Here is a 21,318-nt window from a genome sequence, read left to right as displayed (position 1 = left end):
TCCACTGCACAGGAATGATCTGGGTGCGTCATATTCCGCATCTAGACAGAATTGAGAAGAGAAGCAGCATCTCACCGACGACAAATTTTGTGTTAGGGACACCAGATCATTCAAATTCCATTGGATTGTCATCAAAGGCCAGTGCCGTAGCAGGCTGGATAGGTATCAAAAGCCAACCACATGCGATCATCCTCACTCAGTCAAGCTCAGTCTTCTGAACTCAAGCTTCTAAATGCAAATTCGCTTCGCTTACACACCTCTGTTCATCCGCATCACACATCTTTTCCAAACCACTAAGCCACCTAAGCAGACTCCTTGCGGACGTGGTTGTACGGGTCGTTGGTGTTGGTCGTCTCGATCTGAACCTGGGCGGGCACCTTGGTGTCGCTGGCGTTGTCGTGGGCGAGATTCTTGTCTGTGTCGTAGTCGGTGACGCCAAAGAGCTTGTCCATGTGCTCGAGGGAGACACCCTTGGTCTCGGGGACGAAGAACCAGACGAAGAAAAACATGGAGAAACAGAAGCTGCCGAAGATGAGGTAGGTTCTAGATGACGTTAGTATCTGGCCTCACAAATCTGAGTGGGATCATCACTTACCCGTAACCGTGAGAGCCTGCGGTGGCCAACATGTTGGGAACAGTGCGAGAGACGATCAGGTTGAACAGCCACTGGGTGGCAGCAGCAAGGGCAACGTTGAGGGAACGAAGACGAGCAGTGGGGATTTCAGAAGCGTAAATCCAGCAGGCAGGGCCCCAACCGAATTGGAAGAATGCAGCGAAGAGGAAGATGGCCACCAGTGCCATGTATCCGGCACCCGGGACGGGTTCTCCCTCGATGGGCGGTGAGATGCGGACGTAGAGACCGATGTAGAACATGCAGAGACCCTGGGCGATGGATGTCCATAGCAGCGAGCGACGACGACCAAGAGAGTCGGCCATGAAGAGGAGGAAGCAGATGCAAGCCAACACCTTGACAATTCCGTAGACGCCGGTGGACAGCAGAGGAGTTGAGCGGCCAGAGATACCGAGACCCTTGAAGATGGTCGGGGCGTAGGTGTTGATGGCGTTAGTACCGGTCATTTGCTGGCAGATCATCAAGAAGATGGAAATAAGAGCGCGGTTTCGGTTGCCCTTGATGGTCCACATCTCCTTCTGCATGTTCATGAAGGTAGCCTCGCCGATGAGCTCTCTCTCGTGCTGCAGCTGGTCGACGATCTCTTGGAATTCTTGCTCGAGGTAAGGGTGTGTCTCGGGCAGGTTACGGAGAACCGACAGGATCTTCTTGGACTCCTCCCACCTATCCTTGCGAGCAAGCCATCTAGGAGACTCATTGCAGAAGAGCATGCAGACGAGCAGAAAAAGACTTGGCAGGCCTTGGATGGCTAGGGGGAAAACGTATTGACTCTTGCCGGTGAGGTTGACCTCGGCACCGTACTGATTGATAAAGGGGTCAGCATGCTGTATGACCTGATCGCAATGTTTGAGCGGTACTCACGTTAATCCAGAAAGCAATCATTCCACCAGTGACGATGAAGAGTTGGTACATTCCGGTCAAAAGACCACGGATTGCACGAGGAGCGTTTTCAGAGACGTAAAGCGGGTTGATACTGGAGGCAGCGCCGACACCGAGACCGGAGATGAAGCGACCGACGAAGATGGGGGCGAGTTTACCGAGAGAAGCAGCTTGCATGGCGACACCGACGAGGATGACGGCGGCAACGGAGACGAGACACCACTTGCGACCGAACTTGTCGGTGAGCTGGGCAGCGGCGAGGGCACCAACCAAACAACCGGCCTGGAGGGTAGAGACGATGTTGCCCGTCAGGTTGGCGGTCTCAACCTTGGATGCGTTCTCCAAACCGTAGTCACTGTAGATGAATGTTAGCTACTTGTATGAAAATACTCCCAGCCGGGTGTGTCCGCTTACTTCATGAATGGCTTCATGACAACGACACCACCAATGACGGAACTGTCCCAACCGAAGGACATGGCACCGAAACAGGCGGATGCGGCGAGCGCGAACACTCTCCAGCCGTAGATCTCGGCGGGATCGTTCTGCATCGCCTCGTTCTTGACGATCTTCTTGAGAAGACCCTGCATAGTCGACATTTTGGCGGTTGTTTTCTCTGCAACAAGCCAGGCTCTGGCGAATCGGTGTTGCTACTGAGGAGAAAAGGTCGATCGAATACACGACACCCGTTCGTGATTGAGCCTCTGCAAGCCGAGAAGGTCGAGGGGCGGGAGGAGATGGTGGTGAAGGGACGGAGCGGCGAAGAGAGAGGGGATAGCGGATGTGAGGAGTGCGAGATGGCCGCCTTGATATATCGAGAAGCCAGGCCGGTGTTTTCCTTGCTGATCCAAAGTCTCCTTCTCCCCCAGTGTAACCGGGGGCCCCTCACAGCTCTAAGCTACCTAGTCAGCAATTTGCCATCCCACCTCACGTTGGATGCGACAGAGGTTCTCCGACGGTACATTGTGTGCGTGAGGAGTACATCTCCGTCCGGAGCAATGGTCACAATCGTTCCTGTGCGTCTCCTCACCGAGACCCCTGCTCCATGCCTCTGGTTGGTCTTGTCCGCCCTCCAGCCATCCTTCAATGGAATCTAGCTGTGCCTCTGGAAACCCCAGAGAATCGAGCCTCACTGAGTACCAAGACGGACGGTGAATTATCCATGGGATTTTCCACCATTCACAAGGGGCGGGAGGACAGCCCGAGGACGCTGGGCCGATGGGGGCGGCAGAGTAACGTCTTGGCTTGGGAAGTCGATTTTGCGATCAGCCGACCAGGTGGTATAATTGGAGGCTTCGGGGAAGGCGTGGGACATGGCAAGCGGTTTCTGGGGGTGTGCGGTGTAGTGGTGGTCTCCTGTTCTGTCTTGGGCGGTCGTGGCGGCCGGATGGGAAGCATCGACAAGCATGGCCGCGGCCAGGCTAGTCTCAGAGGCTGGGCTGGGCAAGCTAAGGTAGCCGGATGGCACTTCAGTCAGATGCAGACACAAGATGGCAGGCCATGTGGAAGGAGCCAAGGGATCAACATGGGCGCGAATAACGCATCGCAGTCTGAGCAGCATGCAAGAGGCAATCTGTATGTACGTAGACCTTGACGGCGCAAATCATGACCCTTTCTGGCGGTTCGTCGTATCCGTGGCACCTGGTTTAGAGTTACCGGCAAAAGACGTTCGTGAGGAGATTGGAGATTGAAGTGAGGGGCCGGCTGTATGTGGGATAGCTGTCAAGCATCTAGATGATGGATCGGTGATGGCAGGCGGCAAATTGGCTGCAGAACAGTCTCCATGTACAAACTAGCAGTCAAGCTTAACAGCAATAGACGTGGCTATCTGGGGCAGCTCTGGGGATTCTATGGGGCCCCGGGTGCCCCAGATTACGAGGGGCGCACGGCGGGGAGAGAAATGAGAGTTGGGAGGGCGCAGGTGAGCTGACGGGAGACACCACGACGAGTGACTGAAAAATGAATGGGCCTTCTTCCCCAGGATCACTGATGGATGTGGCCATTCTTCTTGCGGCATGGACGGCCGAGCTATGAGCCGTTCCCTGCGATGAAGGCGGCGCGTGATTTGCTGGGGTTTGCGGCCGGGTGTGTGGTTTCAATCACGAATTTAGGCTGCTGGTGGGGGTGGAGAAGACGACGCAGAGGAGGAGACGAGGCAAAATGGCAAAGAGCAGGGGTTTGCAGGGTTGAACAGGTTGGTGAATGGATGGAGGCAGGGGAGGACAGGTTAGTGTGCTGAACTGAGTTTAGGCCGTATGTATCGTCATGGATGGAACATGTATGCGCCGACAGTCAATCAGGGGACTTTTTGGGAATGGGACGATGACAACGATGAGTGCTGGTTGAAATGAAAGCTCCGAGCTGAGACTCTGGAAAGAATCGTAACAGTGAGTCTCTTTAGGACACCAACGACAACAAACATCAAATCACGGCTTTCCGCCTGGAAGATTAGTCCACATATCGACCGATCCCGTCCGGTGGATTGTGCGGAGAACGGGCGCAGGTGAGAGGATTGAGTACCTACATGTGGGATGGAGAGGATTGAGAATTGTTGGAGATCGCGGGGGTGCAAATGAGGGGATGGGGACGGGACAAGGGGGTTGTATGCACCACCGTGCCAACTGGGGACGAACACCAGCTGTTCGTTCGTACATGTACAAGACCTGGACGCGAGAGACAGGCACGAAGACGCTACATCTTTGGTCTCAATCTGTCAATGTCGATGAGCGCTTGACTGAATGTATCGACGGCGTCAAAGACTCTAGTCCGTTCTAGTCTTGTGCGGCCCTTCTCCTAACACGAGTGTCGACCTCAAGCACGACTCAAAACTCGCCGTTCAGGGCTTTTTGGATGACAGGTCAGTCACGCAAAACTGACAGTCCCTGAATCGAGAATCCTCAGACGCCAAAGACGGTGTGCCAAACATCCCCAACCCCAAGCCTTCCAACCGTGTTCCAACCACCACCACCCCGACTTCGTGGCGATGAACCAAAAGTCTTGGCCTTGCTCTCGATTTGACGGAAAAATTCATTTGCGCCGCTGACCTGAAGAACTGGATCTCCCCTAGTTTTGTTTGGCATTCACGAGCCGAACACATTCCCAAAGCTTCATTCGTATCTCGGCGCCTTCGATATCAAATTGTCCAGATTGATCTTGTCCCTTTATTCGTCGAGGTTGTCCACGTATACTCAAGCACGGATGAGGCAAACAGGGCGCTAGCGAGACATGCGCCCAACTCGGCCAACATCATGCGATGCCACATACCACACTGCTCTGCTTCCGGACCCGAGTCCTCGGGCCCTGTCAACAACCATGCTTGCCTGCCAGACATCTTGCACCGCCTGTGTTGGCGCGCTCCCAATCTGCTGATGGTGCACCGGGGAAACAGTCCGCACTAGTCGACGTCTGTGCCGCATAGCTGGTGACCGATTGTTTGGGCGCGAATGCGCGTTTGTCGCGTAGCTCTCAGCTTGCGCAAACAGACATCCTCAAGATCACGAGACGCGAAATCAAAGAGATCCTTCCCAGGCACGGCCTGTTCCTCCAAGCCATCGCCTAAGTCTTGTGTATTGATAGGACGGAAGAATTACTGTTATCCAAGACTTGACGTTGAAAAGCCATGCAAGCCACCAGAGCCTCTACGCGCCAACCCGCCACGCCTCTTGTCTCTGGAGCTTCGCTGTGCCAACTGTCTTGGTCGATCGAAAGGTTGCATTCTTGGGGTCAAGGCCGCACCCTCCTTCATCAAGTGTTGGGGCCTGGAAGCCTTCCAGCTTGGCGGTGTTGTCTCTCTTCTACTCTCCCCTGGACCGGCGTCCTGATGAGCCAGGGTTCTCTCAAACCAGCTGCATGGTCTGCAAGGCCCCGAGAGTTGTCAAGAAGGGTAAGCGAAACTCGCAGAGTTTCTGTCAGATGTCAAGGCTGTAGCCGTACAGAAAGTTCTCTTTCGCAACATCTTGATTCAAAGGACTCTGCGATATGGAGCCCAGACAAGCCAACAACCTCTTCATGAAATTTGCTCTAGGTTTTCTCATGCATCGATCTCTGAATCTCATGGAATGGCAAGCAGAATATCTCCTTACCAGGGAATCAGTTCAAATGTACGTATTTCGGGGAGAAACCCTAGAACCAGGCGGCTTAGTCTGCCAAAGTCCTCCACCATTCTTCAGCTATGCTCATCACCAACATCTCCCAAAGTGCTAACGTTTCCAGGGATTTGGATGAATCCAGTCGTCTGTGTACTCAATGTTATTGTGAAACAGGCGAAATTCTCTTCCCGCGAACCGCTCGATGCGCTTCATGGCGATGGCGTATCCCTCTTCGAGCTTTCGACCGCACATCTCAACGGCGGTGACCATCGAAAGCATCCGCGTGTAGGCTAACGCGACATATAATATGCATGCCACGGGTCTTTCGAGTCACCCAAACCGATATCACAACGATCTATCCCAGTCGAGACAGAGGACAGTAGGAATCTGATGACAGCAATTGGACGCGACCGCAGTCGGTAGGCGCGAGGTTTTGCATTGTCTGCTTCAACATACCTACCAGCTCTCTGGTCGAGATTCTAGGAAGGTTGTGTGATTGTCTTTGAATACTTCGCTTAAAGGCCATTGCGTGGGCCGGCATCTCACGTCCTCACCTGTCTGGCGGAGAGCCGGTGGAAGATCTCAGGGCATATCAACACAATCTTGAGCCTCCAGGGCGACCCTGTACTCACTACCGGCTCTCAAATTCTCTTTTCTCATCTTCTATTTTCAAATCCAAAGGTCATGAAATTGATCGAATCGACTGTTGATTGTAGAGATGTATGTAAGGTATATGATGCCGCTGCACAGGCGAGTTGACCCCGACACGGCCGTCTCACGTGCAATATCCCCATGTCGAATAGCTGGGGGATCTTGTGTTCAATATTTGAGTTGAGGGTCCTGGTGATTGGCTGCTCTCAATCTCACCAACGCAGATGACCATCCTTCTTTGCCTCTTAAATCCGAGATGAATCCTCCTCTCCAGAACACCGATGACGAAGAGAAGAAGCCGATCACCCAGTCCAGTGACCATCTACACCATCCTCCATAGCCCAAGTTGCAGTGGCCGACGTCCAATGCCGCGTGAGATTGTTATCTTGGCCTCATTAGACCGCCGTTCTGCCGAGTCTGGCTCCATCCGCAGTGCCGAAGTCCCATCGCGCGTTTCGACGAGATGATGAACCGATAAGATAACCCATCCACCAAACCGGACCCTATCCCGATGCAAAATCGTGCCAAGAGACAAGTGAAAAAACTCACACCGTCACGCTCGGCAAACATCCATCTCATTGGCGGACTCGGCCGTCGATGAAGCGCAACGATTCCATGCCGCACATCTCATCCAAAACTTCAAGCCAAGAACACGGTATCAGATTTCCCCGTCGCGCAAACTCCAGACGCGCCCCTAAGGACCCATGAAGTCTTGGCATAACATCTCCAGAAAACGATCAGAAGCGCTGGCGACCCCCAAAGTCCGATCAGCCACCGCCTGCAGCTCGGTATCCGCAGCCCGACAGCACACCTCTCCCACATTCCTTGGCTGCCACCACCGCAACCCGCGCCGTGCAGCCTAGTGAACGGGGAGAGATTTCTCCTGTTGCCAAGCCTCCTCAACATCCATCCCGCATGCCAAGAACGCCAATATAAAACAACGTGGTTGGAATTCGGCGCGACGGGAAGAGGTGTGAGTGAGTGCAACTTACGTCTGGCGTCTTGGCAATTCGGAAAAAGACTTGAATGAATGTGCCGCACGGAAAAAAGTCACCACGGAAAACGCACATTACGTGATTTTTATATTCTGAGTCATTATATATCTCAAAGACTTATCTTGACCTCATTATCTCTCATAATCCACCAAAATATACTAAGATATATGAAATATGTATAAGAAGCAGTGATTGGTGAGACTCGATCGTCTCATCACATGGATTGTCCATAAACAGGGAAGTTGCCCATCAGATGCGCCCTCAATCTTCCGTCCTCAAGGTCCTCATTCCGGAATCCCTCAGGCCATCTCTCTAATGGGCAAGTCCCTCTCTAAGTTCTTTCTCTCTCTGGCTCTATAAGAGTATTTATGAGAGGGTCTTGGCGGCCCAGCCAAGACGGTTGGAGGCACCGTCGAAGACAACGAAGGCAGCCTTGAGGGCGACATCACCGAAGATGTTGATGCCAATGCCGGAGGAGCTCTGCAGGCCACCGAAGCAAGTGCTGGTGCTGACGGGAGCGTAGTTCATGTAGCTGGCGGGGATGGTGACGCGGGCAGAGCCGACGCCGAAGGTGAAAGACGGGACGGTGGCGGAGCAGGGGAAGGTGTAGCCTCCCTGGGAAGAGTCGTACTTGGCGCCGGAGATCTTGGCGTAGTAGGCAGTGACGACGGACTGGGGGAGGAGGAGGAGGGTGGTTCCGGTGTCAGCGATGCCGTTGAGGGAGGTGGAGGTGAAGCTGGCGGAGCCGACAGAGTAGCCGGAGGAGGTGAACTGCCACCAGCCGTCGGAGTTGTCGATGCTGACGTAGGTGATGGCACCGGTGTAAGCGGAGGAGTCGATGTAGCCGAAGTTGTACTTGCCGGCTGTTGTGAATGTCAGTTATATGTTCACTCTTCTCATTCACGAGTGTGAGATGAGACGGGATGTAAAAGACTTACGAGTGTTGTGCTTCAGGTCAGCAGTGAAGAGGTAAGCATCCAACTTGGACTTGGCAGTCTCGAAGAAGGTCTTCTGCTGGGTGGGGGAGACGGTGTTGATGGAGCTGAAGCCGAGACCCAGGAGACCGTCCAGGTCGCTCTCCTCGGAGAAGGAAGAGGAAACCTTGGAGGCGGCCTCGACAGCCTGGCCGGTGACGGACAGGCCGCCGACGGAGACGGTGTCCTTGTAGACGATACCGCTGGAGCTGGAGCCGTCGCCGTAGGAGATGGACCAGGTGGCGCCGGTGAGGCGAGAGGCGGTGCTGGACTTGCTGGGGTCGTAGACGGTCTGGCCGTTGCGCTGGCTGGACGGGGTGGAGGTGGAGAAGACCCAGAGATCGGAAGATCCGGTGTCGAAGTCGAGGGTGAGGGTCTGGGCCGGGGTGCCGATCTGGACGGGGCTCAGGTACTCGACATCGTAGTCCTGGGGGGTGGCGGCGACGCTGCCGGTAGCGCGCTTGGTGGCACCGGTGGAGGTGATGTTGGCGACGACGCGGGAGAGGTCCTCGGGGAGAGCCTTACCGTACTTGCGGTAGGCCTTGGCGAGGGCCAGGGGACCGTTGCGGACGTAGCGAGGGTTCTTGATCTGGTCGACGGTGAAGCGCTTCTCGTTGGCGTTGTTGGTGGGCGCTCCAATGACGGAGGAGGCCAGAGCCAGACCGGCGGTGAGGGCGGTGATGAGAGTCATCTTGACAGATAAGAGGCGGAGCGAGAGACCTGAGGAGGAAGAGGACGGGGAGAGGCAGGAGATGAGAAGATGAGGATGAGGATCGAGGACGGGAGTGAGCCGATGAGGATGAAGAGGAAAAAAGACCAGATGAACGGGGTGATCAACAGAGCCTTATATCCTCATGTTCGACTCCACGACAGAGATCGCCGCCGTGTGTGTTGTTGTGGGAGGAACCCACTCCGGTCGATAGGTAAATCGCAATATCACTCGGAGTCGACCAGCGTTCACGAGGCTCGATAACGCCAAGAGGTGCCAACAAGGGATCGTCAAGTCAAGCTTTCAAGGTGACCGGCACAAGATAGCCGGGAGTTGAATACCACCTTCCAAGAGGGAGCATCGTGCCCATAGTGTCATATCCAGGCTGCCTGTCGCAACTCCATGGACTGTCACCGAAAGGGGGCCACTAGATATGCATCGTGATTCGAGAAGAGGATACGGGCCAGCTTAGATGAGTAGAGAGGTAGTTCAAACAGGAAGGAAAATAAGGACAGCTGCGGCGACCATTAAACGAGCCAAGTCGGACTGACTAGCCATGGTCCATCGGGGGACGCCAAACCAGGGCCCTTGACGTAGCTCCATTCCTCCCGAAGAGCCAATTGCAACAACAGCCAGCCTATTCCCGGCTTCTCTGAAGGGGTGGGATGGGAGGAGGAGGACTCAAGGAGGAGGAGGGTTGGAGGGGTGGGATGGATCATGGGTGAGTGATGTGGTGCAAGGGTGGGCAGAGCGGAACAACGAGATGGTGGTGGTGGGCGCAACCTTGGGCCTAAGCTTTTTCACAAGTTCCCAGCAGCGGGAAACTAGATGAAAAAGAGGCAGGTCGAATTCCCCAGCCAGACCAAACCGCGGCTCTCCGTTCGTCCAAGGCGGGAGATGAGATGAAAAAAAGCACAGCGCACGACTGGAGCAGCTGATGATGGGGCCGAGGGCGGGGGAGACGAATGGATTCACTCAGCCATGCATCTCGCAACCAGCCAATGTCGACGCCGGACGGGACCCCTTTTCCTCTCTTGGACAGATAGATCCTTGATCGTCTCTGCCATGTTCCCAGCGCATCTCGCGACAGCCCCGGACCGGTGCTCGAGTCGAACAGACAAGTCTGAGTGCTCGCTCATACGTACTCGTACGGATACGCAGTACGTAGAAGAAGGAAAATAAAAGCACCTACCTACTCGGGACATGGCTCCGGGAGTCGCCAGCCCAAAACCGCACATGGGGCTCCGAGCTGGAACCAGGCCCAACCATGTTTCCCATTGTTAATCGCCAATAACTGAACACAACAGCTGCAGACTGGCATGGCAGATCCCCCGTTCACTTCGCTTTGCCAATTCGCCTCGGCACATGGAAACAAGCTTTACCGCCAAGTCCCCACCCACAGTCCCGTATGCGAGCAAAGACTTGGAATTGCAACTCCAACCCTCCGCCAGCCCTCCGCCAAGTCTGGGGCCGCCCAGGCACGAGATCGAGGCCAAGACGGGAAGGAAGGCAAGGCGGACTGGGGTGCTTCTGCTGATGGTGGTGGTGCAGGTGATGGAAGACGGCGAGATACGTGCGATGTGGGAGAAGGGATGAATTGCATGCGAGAGACATAGTCACAGACAGACACAGACAGAGCCCGCCCTCGTGCATGCGATGCGCTGCGCTGATGAGATGTCTGGGGGCCTGGACCCAAGTCTCCGTCGTCTCTTCTCTGCGTCAAACACCGGATCCCAAAGAAGCGGAATTGTTCGGCTGTCGTTGCCATCTTGGCGATATGTCTGGCCGTGACCTGCCCTGCTCTCATGACGTGCTGGCGGCTGCACCGGCCTGGACCCTGCCCTCCGTCGCATTCAACTCAATACAAGGACCTTCTTCCCGCGTATTATTTGGGGCTGGATGGAGGAGGGATTCATCATTCGGGAAGCTGGGCTGGGTTGCCTTTGCAAAAGTTCGTCCATGTCGTGCCATCGCACGAGCTGATATTCCGCCCGCGACTCCATGACGGAACATTTCACAAACCTTCGTGACCTTCTCTCTTTCCCGATTGATCTCTTCGCTCCGGCGGTTCACTGACTTTGCGGATGAGGGGTGAATCGTGATTTGTTTGAGCTTCCTCAATCGTGCTGGGCGGTTCTTCGAGAAGACTGCCGAGTCAGCCGGTCTCCATGTTTTCGTAAGATAAGGCTCAAGAAGGTACTAGTCGTGTGCTCATCAGTTGAACAAGCGCCAGCCACACAGACTGGTGCAGACCAACATGTACAGTCCAGTCCAGTCAGGCCAGTCCTATTGGATGTCGCAATCTAGACAGTGGCGAGAAACTCTCTCCTCGGGTCCTCAGTCAGAGTCAGTCAGTCTCCTCTCTGCCGACCGCGCGATAAGGACCGTTGGGCGCGGAAAACCCCCGAATAAGCATGATTGAATTAAGATTGGACCGTCGGAGCTCTCTCAGCTCCCCCGACACGGGTCTCCCCTGATCCAATGCTTCCTCACGGCGCAGTAATAAGGTGCCTGACCCTTGGGATTCAAAATTCAATTACGTACCGTAGACGCCGTTAGGTAATTGCCTGGTCGATTGATTATCGCGGCCCACAACCGCTGAGCAGGCCATTGGGGATGTTTGCCCATCGCGGCAAAGCGGAGCGGGCCTTGCTTGGGTCGTTGCCCGTGCCTGTTTGGTGGTGTTGTTTGTTGACTTTCCATCTTTGGGTTATTGATGTTCTTCATCATTGTGGTGGTTGCGGCTGTCATCTGAACTCGACGAGACTCTGCGCTTCTTCCCCAAATCCCGACCGCCGTACCCGAGGTCTGAGGTCATTGCTCTTGAATCAGGGCCCCAGCTCTCGATGTTCGGGGTACTTGTATCCGAAGAGTCATGAAGTCAGTCCGACCATGTTCGTCTTTCCTCTTCACTGATCCCATCGTCGGTCAGGCACACACAGTATCACACACAACACCATACACAGCACGGCTTCTTTCGTCACCGATGTTTCGTTTGTTGTATTGCATATCCCGCGAATTCCATCATCCGCCGATGCCGATTGTTTCCACTCTGTTCGGACACTGATGATGGTGCGTTCCTCCCAACCAAACCACCATCACAATCCCGCACTGCCGTGCCCGCCCGCTGGAAAAGTCGGCGATGCGAAACTCTGTGCTTTGTGGTGGTGGTTTGGAATCGCGAGCGTCCGCGAGCATCGCGAAGCATGACGTCCCCCGCAGATGCAAGCGAGGTCGAAGTGAAAACACCAACGGCCGGCTAAGTCGGTAACCACTCAGCTGCGTCAGCTGCAATTCAATGACTAGGTAGCGTGTTTGAACGAGCGGAGGCTGCCAAAAATATCACCAGTTTGCGAAGGAAACTTCGCCAAACTATGAGGCTTCCCGAGATTTAGCAGCTGATGGAAACCCAAAACATGACCTCACCACCTGCCGTAGTCCCGCGCGTAAGGTACTGCGTGCTTAGTAGACGGCCATTTTGTGCCCGTTTTGCCGATGCGAACACATGGCTGCAGACGGAGAGCTTCAGATGTACAAAGTGACAGACAGCCACCATCAGATCCCAGCCACACAAACCACATGGCCACTCGGCCGAACCTTATGTCTGCTTTTCCGCTTTTCTGCTTTTCGGAGATTACACCACGAGGACAGATTCCCACTACTTTCCAAAGAATTCATGCATTGTCATTATATGAATTGTGAACATGACCAAGCCCGGACCTATTGATACAACAGACAAACAACTTCTTCGACCAGACCCGCCAGACGATGTGTGCAGCCAAAAGAAGCCTTGATGATCTGAACGAACAGTGCCCAAACGCCGTCATGGGGAAGAAAGAAACAACAAAACACCACCAGTACTCCCCCCTTCGCCTCGAGGCGAGTGCAAAATGGGTATGATGAAACAAAAATCAACGCCAGCCAGCCACGCTGGGCCTGGATGCTTTCTCTATTTTTCCGTTGTTGGCCGCGACATTGGCGGCGAGACTGCCGATGGTGATGCGCCTGTTCCCGAATCCGGCCCCGGCAACTCTGTGTTGCTGCGGGCTTCCTCCTTCTACTCTCAAGCTGCCTCCCAGGTGCATGCGTCTGGCCTGTCCTGCGGTGAATGCCCGATCACCCCGCATGTCGGGTGGCGAGCAGGTCATGGGCGGCGATAGCCTTCGCTCAGCACTGGCACGGCGGTGTCTCGAGATGCCGTTTGTGCTACTAGCGACAGGACCTGAGAAGCTGAGCGATTGTCGATGGCCCGAAGAGGTCGAGCTGACAGAAGAGACACGCCTCGCATTGGAAGCCGCAGTGCCCGACATGGATGAGATGCGACGGTGTTCGCCGCGAACCTTCTTCATGTTCTGCAGCGCCGACCGGATCTTCCGGGGGTCAATGCTCGGGGATTCAGAGTCGGAACCGGAGGCCGTCTGAGACGCCGGCGGGTTGTTCTCATCTACGGAGAGCCCGGAGCCGGACAGCGACGTCCTTGGAGGCGGGCTAGCCCTCGCGATTCTAGAGCGGAAGGCTGGCGGCGAGAGGTTTGAAGAACGATGAACGTCGAGGGCGCGTAGAGGAGCCGAGCGACCACTGTCTGAAAGTGGTGAAGAGCCCAAGTTTGCTGTCATTATCGGGAGGGAGGTAGGTGACCCCGAGCCAACGGATGATACACGGGTGGCCCCCTTGGACAGGAATCCAGCCTGGAACCTGTTAGGCTTGGCCATTGGGATGGACCCAGTCTCCGGGAGCTCCAACGTCGGGCTCGATTCAGAGCTGAACGAAGTTGTGGTGTTGTCTTCCTCCTGGAGGTAGGATGGAAGCGCAGGCATCCTCAGGGGAGGGCCAAACTTGTCGGGCGAATTGTTCTGCTCCGGCGTGGAGTCGTACTTCTTAGGTGTCTTCTCGAAATCCGCAAGCCCCGACTCCGTCTCGTCGTCTCTCCAGCGAACGGCACGCTTGAACTCCATCTTCTTCTTGACAGGCGTGAAAGAGACTCCCTTACGAGGACTTCGCGGAGCGCCTGCTTTCTTACGACGGGGTGACGACTTCATAGGGGATGCGTGAGTCTTCTGGGGAGAGGGCTCGGGAGCCGCGACGAAAGCGGGTTGGGGCATGGGTGCGACATTGTTCACAACCGCCTTCTTGCGCTTTGGCGTTCCCTTCTTGGTGGGTGAGAACTTCTCGAGCGGGATCTTGACACCATCGGGCTTGACAATATTGGTCGCAGCCGAGAAGCCTACCTCCAGCAGCCGGTTGATGATCTGCTTGGCGTGCTCAACGGCCTCATCCTCGTTCATGGCGAGCGTATCAGCGAGCGATGCAAGCATGTCGAATTGCGCCGTCAGAAGAACCTGGACCATGGCGGCGTCGCCTGCCTTGTCCATCTCCAATACCTCGCGGTTGGCATCCCTGCCAAAGTTGGCCTTGAGAAGCTCAGCCTCGCGAGTCAGACTGTCGACCTCGGGGCCGTCAGCATCACCGCCAGGCAACTGCTTCAGACTGTGGTGGAGGGCAGTATCAATCGCACGCTCCCAGTTGGTGCTCTCCAACTTTTGGTGGATGTGCTGGCGACTGTGCTCCAACTCCACCATGATTCCCTGCGCCGTCTTGCGAATGGCGACAAGGGGCGGGGGCATCGAGTCCTCGTCTCCTCTGGTATCGCAAACGGTGTCAAACGATGCAATCCACGCAGAGAGCAGACCAATTCTCCTCTCAAAGGCCCGTAGCTTCTTCATGTTGTTGATCTTGTCTTTCCGCTCGGAGGCAGAATTTTCGTACGCCACACGCAGGCGCTGAATTCCCTCGCGGCCAACCGAGTTCTGCTTCTCCATCTGCTTGCGGAACTTGGCGTAGAAAAGCTTCTCCGCGTCCTTCTGCTGCGCCTTGAGCTCGTTGATCAAGGCCATCTGCTCGTCGATCTTGACCAAGAAATCCTTGACGTGTCTGTTTACGTTGAAAACGTTACGGGTAACCTTGGTCTGGATGTTCTTTGCCCGGTTGGCGTATCGGAGGGTGTTTTGCGTCTCGTCGAAGTGGACGCTGGAGGGACTGACACAGACAATCATGACAGTCTTGCAATTTCCACCGAGGGAAAACTTGAGGAGTCGAGTAAGCTTGCTGTTGCGATATGGTACGTGGTTGCGCTTGTGAGGGTCGCACAAGGCGTTGATACAGCTTCCCAGAGCCAAGAGGGATTTGTTGATGTTTGCACCTTCGAGGAGGCGCTCGCCGCGGTTCTTCGTGGCGCTGGCACGCTCGCTACCGGCAAGATCGATGATGCTGAGCGTGGCCATTGTGTGGGGTTCGTTGACGGACGCAGTGCGGTCCTTCTGGGCGACGTTGATCTGGAGGACGGCGTGAGATCGCGAGGACGTAGCGTTGGCCGCAGTCGGGGAGACAGTGCGCCACTCATTACCCTGCACAATCATGTCCATGACCTCCTGGACGTCCTTGGGCTGATGACTGGTAAGGCCTGCGACGGAGACGGCCTGGTTCGAGTCCTCACGGAGCATCAATCCCTGTTTGCTGCCTCCGGGGACCAGCAAGTCGCGGATGGTCTCGTTGTAGATTTCGAGGTACGAGAGAGTGACTTCGGTGGTCTTGTCCTGGCTTCGCTCATTGATCTTCTCGAACAGTTCCTGCATGGTGAGGAAGATGATACCAGGGTGCTGTGATGTGCCGGTAATGGTGTGCGTCTTGCCGCAGCCGGTTGCGCCGTAGGCGAAGACGGTGGCATTGTAGCCGTCGAGGACGCTGTCGATCAGCTGTTTGGTTGTACCCTCGTAGACATCGTTCTGGGTTGCGTTGTCGTCGAAGATTCTGTCGAACATGAAGGTCTGATCCTTGACCTTCTTGCCTTGGGGGACGACGGATCGGCCGAACTTGTGGACGGGGTTGTCTTCTGGGGGGTCGAAGACACTGTGGAGCCTGTGTCAGATGATGTTGCGGCGCATGGGGAGGTGGGGGAGTGTACTCACAGGCACCTGTCGTCGATGACCTTGATCACGGGTCGGATGCCGCCTCTTTGGAGTTTGGGGGGCGCGGCGGCGAGAGAGCCGTCGCCCAAAAAGACGGTGCCCTCATCGTTTCGTGTTCTGCAGACAGTCAGCACCGAGTCGCGGTGGTTCCCCTCTCCCATGTGTTGACGTACAATTGCGCAGCTTCGCGGATTGTGAACGGTCGCACTCGAACTGTATGTCACCGGTCAGTATTCACGGCCGCCGGCATAGAGCTTGTGTCGGCGCAACGAACCTGCGACCGTGATGGACGATGCTCCAGGGTCAACGACCATGTTGGCTGATGTGGTGATTCTCTGTCGTCTGGTGTCTCGTGTGGGTGTCTGTACTCGGAGTCGTCCCGTCTATTTGAATCCAAGACTGTAAACAAAAAAGTCAAGGTTCGACAGGTGCAGGAGGCGGGTGCAATCAAGAAATAAACAAAGCCGCTCTGCAGCGCGAGCCGAGCATCAGAGAGACGAGAAGAGGGGAAAGGCGACAAGAAAAAAAGAAGAATTAACGAGATAGCGAAGCAGCTGTTGGGTTAGTGAATGAGGATGCTGCTCTGGTGGGAGTCGGCGGTCGAGGGGAGGAAGAGAGAGGAGAGAGAGAGTGGATGAAGATGCAGATGGATAAGAGATTAGGAATGAGCGTGTGTGAATGTCTCGAAGGGGTCTCGCACTTTCTCCAGCTGCCGTTACGTTAGTTACGAACAAGTCCAGGGCCTGTGACTTGCCCGACTGACGTTTGTTGTTTTCAGAGGGCCCTCACCCCCCGAGTGCCGCGTTGCCCTTGACGACCGGGAGCCTTTTTAGCGAGGCAGGAGTGGGGCCGCCATGCCGTTCTGGGAGGTTTGACGGGTCCACTTCAGGGCGCCTCTCCGAACGCGGAAAGGCGTCGCCCCATCAGCCACGCAACGTTGGAGAGGTGTGGCTGGTGATATATCTCAGCCACAAACAGCGCTCCAGGAGAGCAGCTTCAAGTGGACAAAGAAGTTGCTAAACTCCAAACAAAACACCACGACCCAGCTTTCCAATGAGGTCTGGTGTGGAAAAAGGTGTATAGCCTAGTGCTTCAGAATGGGAATAATACGATCGCTGTTGAATTTTTTATTTACACTGGAGAACCATGTGACGACTAATTTTTGTCTTTGTTTAAACACCATCTCTTTTCTGGTCATTCACTCATCGACCTCCAACATTAGAACACGCTCAAGACAGCACCCAAAACCACAGCAAACACACATATCACAGCGCTATTGGCCCACGTCCTCGTGCCTATGCTCTTCTTGTCTGCCTTCTGCGCCAGTCGCGTCGCGTCACTTCCCACGACGCCAGGACTGCTGCTGAACGTTGTCTGGTTGTACTTGCCCTGCTCGTCCCGGCCCACGAGGTAGCTCTCCGGGGGCCCGAGGTATGACTTCCGCACGCCGCCGAGGTCAACCACGACCTTCTGCACGATGATGTTTGGCATGAGAGCCCACACACGCAGCGTGTAAGCGCCCTCCTGGGTGACGTTGAACGATGTCGTCGTGTAGTTGCCAGTCAGACCCCAGACGGCATCGCCCACGGCATAGCCCCATCCGTCGGGCATGTTCGCGCCTTCGGTCTTGCCAACCGGCTGGATCCTCTTGGGCTCAGGCTCGCTGCCGCCGGTGGGGTACAGCGAGATCCCGTATTCGAGCGGGTTGCCGTCGCCGAGGTAGTTGGCAGACGGCGAGAGGTACAGCGTGACGTTGGCCTTGCTGGTGTTGGTGAAGAGGTACATGTTGTACTCCAGGCCTGGGCCCTCCCCGAGCTTGACCTTCTCCGCGTTGGCAGGGTACAAGCCGACGCCGCCGAGAGTGCGGCCGTAATTCTCAAAGGTGTGGTACTTGAGGCTGCTGTTGCTCGCGTTGTTGCTCGCCGGCACGATGCTCTGGTAATGAGGACCCTCGATGGACACATGCCCGTCAGACTCGACAAAGCCTTTGGTGAAGTTTGACGGAACGGCACGGTTGGCAACGGGAACGATGACTCTCTGCCCTTGGCCAGCGTATCTCTCCATCCCGCGACACGGGGTCGTCACGTTGATGTACACCTGCGTGGTGTTGGGGGCCTTGGGTGCGTTCTCCCAGTCGATGGACACAAAGACACGGGCGTCAGTGCCGTTGTCGCCGCCGACGGCGCCGCTGTACTGCGAAAGCTTGACCCACGGCTGCCACGGGCTCGCCTTCCACTCGCAAGCCTGGTTGCCGCGGGTGAAGATCTCAAAGTAACGAGTGGCGGCACCGTACGGATCAAGAGGAGGAGTGGAGAGGTCGTTGGCGGAGTTGGTGTGCCATTTGTCGTCTCCCTGCACGCTGGCGTTGGATCCTTCGACGCCGACGCCAATCTGGCCGCCCAGAGATGGAAACGCGGTTTGGACGAAACGCATATCGGGGAGTGTGTTTCGCATGGGTTGCTGCCAGTATCCATCGTATCCCAGATGGGTTTCTACAACTCGTCAGTGCCATCCCAGCCTCAGATTCCCAAGCTAACTTACGGTCAAGCATGTGCTGCCACTTGCCATCGAGGAGGTCATTCCATCTCATGGTTAGGTCGGCATCGGCCGCCAGCAGAGCTCTCGACTGGTCAATCACGTCGTTGGCCAGGTTTCGCTTCTGCCCGGCATAGAGCTGGTTCTTGGCCCCGTTAATCTGGATCTTGTGAAGAATCTCTCCCGCCATAATGGGATGCAAGATCATCTCAAAGAAGGCGGCCTGGTACTCCTTGTCGAGGGAATCATACACAGCCAGGGCCTGCTCGTGCAGAATGGCCCACTGCTCCAAGACAGCGTCCGCCTCGTTGTAGTTGATGATCGAGTACGTCTGAGGCTCCACCAGCTCGTACTTCCTGCGAGCAGCGTACATTCCATACCGGGTCATGATATCTGTGATGTTTGTCGCGTGGTCGGCCCCAAATTCGCGGTCGGCCCAGGATTTCAGCCATCCTTGCGTGTTGTCAGGGCCCCATTTCTCGGTATCGTATGCAAGGTCGAAGAAGTGGCTGATGGGGATCTCGAGAGGCTTCAGATCGCCCACGTTGACGATCCAGATACGATCGGCCTTTCGCGCGTAGGCAAGGTACATCTACTTCAGTCAGTCGAGTTCAAACAAGACAACAACGGGGAGAGTCTCACCTGTTCCGCCGTCTTTTCCAACTGGATCGTGTTAATCCACTTATAGTCTCGCGGATCACCGACATAGTCAAAGTGGTAGTAGACACCGGCACCACCGCTGCGATCAGTCTCATTGGTCAGAGGCAGTCGTCTGACATTGCCCCAGTTGTCGTCGGCCCAGAGAAGAGTGATATCCTCGGGTACGTGAAGACCCTTCTCCTGGTATGACTGCACCTCCTTGTATAGGCACCACAGCGACGGGACAGTCGAGACATCTTGAATGCCGAGACCATCGGCAATGATCTTGCGCTGGTTAGCAACAAGCTTCTCCAGCATTGTGATGATACCCTCGACACCCAAGTCGCCCTCGATCGCCGTGTCTCCAGTGCCGCGCATGGCCATGGTCCACAGACTGTTGCGAGCATACGGCTTGGCACGCTCAACTCCATATTTGAAGTACTCGTCAATCGTCTGGTTGTTGAGGTTGTAGGCCCACTGGCCTTGATAGAACGACTTGAACTCATTCTGAGCACGCATCAGAGGCTCCGTGTGAGAACCACCAAGCACAACCTCGTACGCATCGAGAAGTGGCTGGTTCAGCGGGTCGTCAACGTAGACCATGCTGCCCCAGAGTGTCGGCCAGAGGTAGTTGGCGCGCAGGCGGAGCAAAAGCTCGCCCACCAGGCTGTAGAATTGGTGGTTGTACCCCGCGGCGTTGTTCCAAGTATCATTCCATTGCGTGCTGTCTCTTCTTTAGCAATCGGTAGACATCTGGGCCGTTGTACTTACGACACCCAGCTGGAAAGTCCCGGCTGCTCGTCGTTGAGGAAGAAACCACGGTACTTGACCGACGGCGAACCTTGAACCTTGCGTTCGGGCAGAATGTAAATCTCCTTGGCCTTCTTCGTGGGCACATCGGCCCAGAAGTGCCAAGGGCTCACGCCAATCTGCTCGCTTACATCGTAGATGCCGTAGATGGTTCCTCGGGGGTCGCTGCCGGCAACGACGAGCGCGCGGGAGCATCCCGCAATAGGCTCATCGACCAACTGGCTCACGAAAGCCTCCCACTTTCCGTCGACTTCGCTGACATTGAGCTTCTGCGCCTTCACGAGGTCGTCGATGTACTTTGAGTGTCCGATAGTGCCGGCAATGATGACGGTGCTGCCCGGGGCCGGGTCGGAGTACTGGGGGCCGTCGAAGGATTGCTTGTCTTGAACGCGGTACTTTACAAGGTCAGTCATTCCATCTTGGGCCAGAGCATCTTAGCCAAGCCACTGGCGTCTTTGGACGATCTAGAGGACCTGATGAAGTTGGTGACAGAACTTACAATCGTGTTGTTGCTCACATCGACGGGAGCGTAGCTGTAGACGGCAGGTTTCGCGCCGCCCTCTCCATTGCTGAGAGTGTAATTTGTGCCAGTGACCCGACCAAAGTCTACCGCCAAATCTCCGGCAGCTCGAATGACGCCCCAGTAGTCGTCGCTGGACACAAGAATCTGGCCGGCTTTGACATTGCCTCCGGCGATCTGGAACGTGTTGTCGCCGTTTTTGAACGAGACGATGGCCTGCTGTCCCAAAGCTGACACCAGAGGTGCCAGGGTCGCAAGCGTTGCCCAGGAGAAGGGCTTCATGGTGGGAGAGTTCCGACCGACCTGGTCGTGAAGGAGCTGGCGAATAGTGGCCTGTCTACTTGAGAAAAGACAGCCTCTGGCCACGGCTGGGAGGTCAAAAAGGCAGGATGAGAGACGCACGCGAGGCGCAAAGCAGGGTACGGGACAGACGGCATCACGGGAGAAATCTGGGGAACAGCTTGAGCTCTTATACGGACGCAGCTGAGTACCCAATTGACCGGCACGATACGACCCTCAGGCCAGGAACGGTTGGAGAACGAGGCCGGGATGATGCTTCCATGGGGAAAAGTAGATTGATCAGGCATGGTCTGGTAGTATCCAAATGTTCGCGCAACCAATTATGACACCACAGACACAATAAGTCCTCTTGCCACCAATGATGGAGCGGCATTCGCACGCAGGGACATTTGGAGACCTCTTCTTACATGGGATGATCGTGCCTGACCGACGGTTAAAGAGGGCCACAGAGAAGCCAAGCAGCGTCGATGACGGGCCGGAGAGGGGGCGGGTTAGCTTCTTGGCCCCTGTAGGAAGAAAAGCCGTCTTTCCACGAGGACTGGGAAAACCCCAACCTCCAAGATGCTTGAGTCGAGCTTCCCCGCAGGACGGCGCACCGGCTCGAAACGAGACAGGTTACCGGCAA

The 21,318-nt window shown here is 55.7% G+C and overlaps 4 protein-coding genes across 4 annotated transcripts; all 4 read right to left on the bottom strand.

Moving 5' to 3' along the window:
- Window positions 1-302: 302 nt before the first annotated feature.
- Window positions 303-2,106, bottom strand: qutD-21 (putative quinate permease; the record flags this gene model as incomplete). Its single annotated transcript, XM_037325490.1, has 4 exons — window positions 303-543; window positions 596-1,431; window positions 1,493-1,865; window positions 1,925-2,106. The coding sequence occupies 4 exons, from the start codon at window positions 2,104-2,106 to the stop codon at window positions 303-305; spliced, it is 1,632 nt and encodes a 543-aa protein (XP_037176646.1).
- A 5,501-nt stretch (window positions 2,107-7,607) lies between these two features.
- On the bottom strand, window positions 7,608-8,906 carry EAPA-1 (Endothiapepsin; the record flags this gene model as incomplete). The annotated part of the gene is made up of 2 exons (XM_037325489.1): window positions 7,608-8,104; window positions 8,180-8,906. The coding sequence occupies 2 exons, from the start codon at window positions 8,904-8,906 to the stop codon at window positions 7,608-7,610; spliced, it is 1,224 nt and encodes a 407-aa protein (XP_037176645.1).
- Window positions 8,907-12,835: 3,929 nt separating this feature from the next.
- klp5 (Kinesin-like protein 5) lies at window positions 12,836-16,203 on the bottom strand (the record flags this gene model as incomplete). The annotated part of the gene is made up of 4 exons (XM_037325488.1): window positions 12,836-15,830; window positions 15,890-16,006; window positions 16,063-16,102; window positions 16,164-16,203. 4 exons carry the CDS (start codon window positions 16,201-16,203, stop codon window positions 12,836-12,838), a joined length of 3,192 nt encoding a protein of 1,063 aa, XP_037176644.1.
- Window positions 16,204-17,107: 904 nt separating this feature from the next.
- On the bottom strand, window positions 17,108-20,675 carry CGCA056_v010240 (uncharacterized protein; the record flags this gene model as incomplete). Its single annotated transcript, XM_037325487.1, has 5 exons — window positions 17,108-18,381; window positions 18,431-19,016; window positions 19,067-19,787; window positions 19,835-20,268; window positions 20,373-20,675. 5 exons carry the CDS (start codon window positions 20,673-20,675, stop codon window positions 17,108-17,110), a joined length of 3,318 nt encoding a protein of 1,105 aa, XP_037176643.1.
- Window positions 20,676-21,318: the final 643 nt, after the last annotated feature.

This window comes from Colletotrichum aenigma (genome assembly GCF_013390185.1).
Source record: "Colletotrichum aenigma strain Cg56 chromosome Unknown KSG_Cg56_contig06, whole genome shotgun sequence".
Classification (NCBI taxonomy): domain Eukaryota; kingdom Fungi; phylum Ascomycota; class Sordariomycetes; order Glomerellales; family Glomerellaceae; genus Colletotrichum; species Colletotrichum aenigma.
This window is presented reverse-complemented; position numbering and strand designations above follow the sequence as displayed.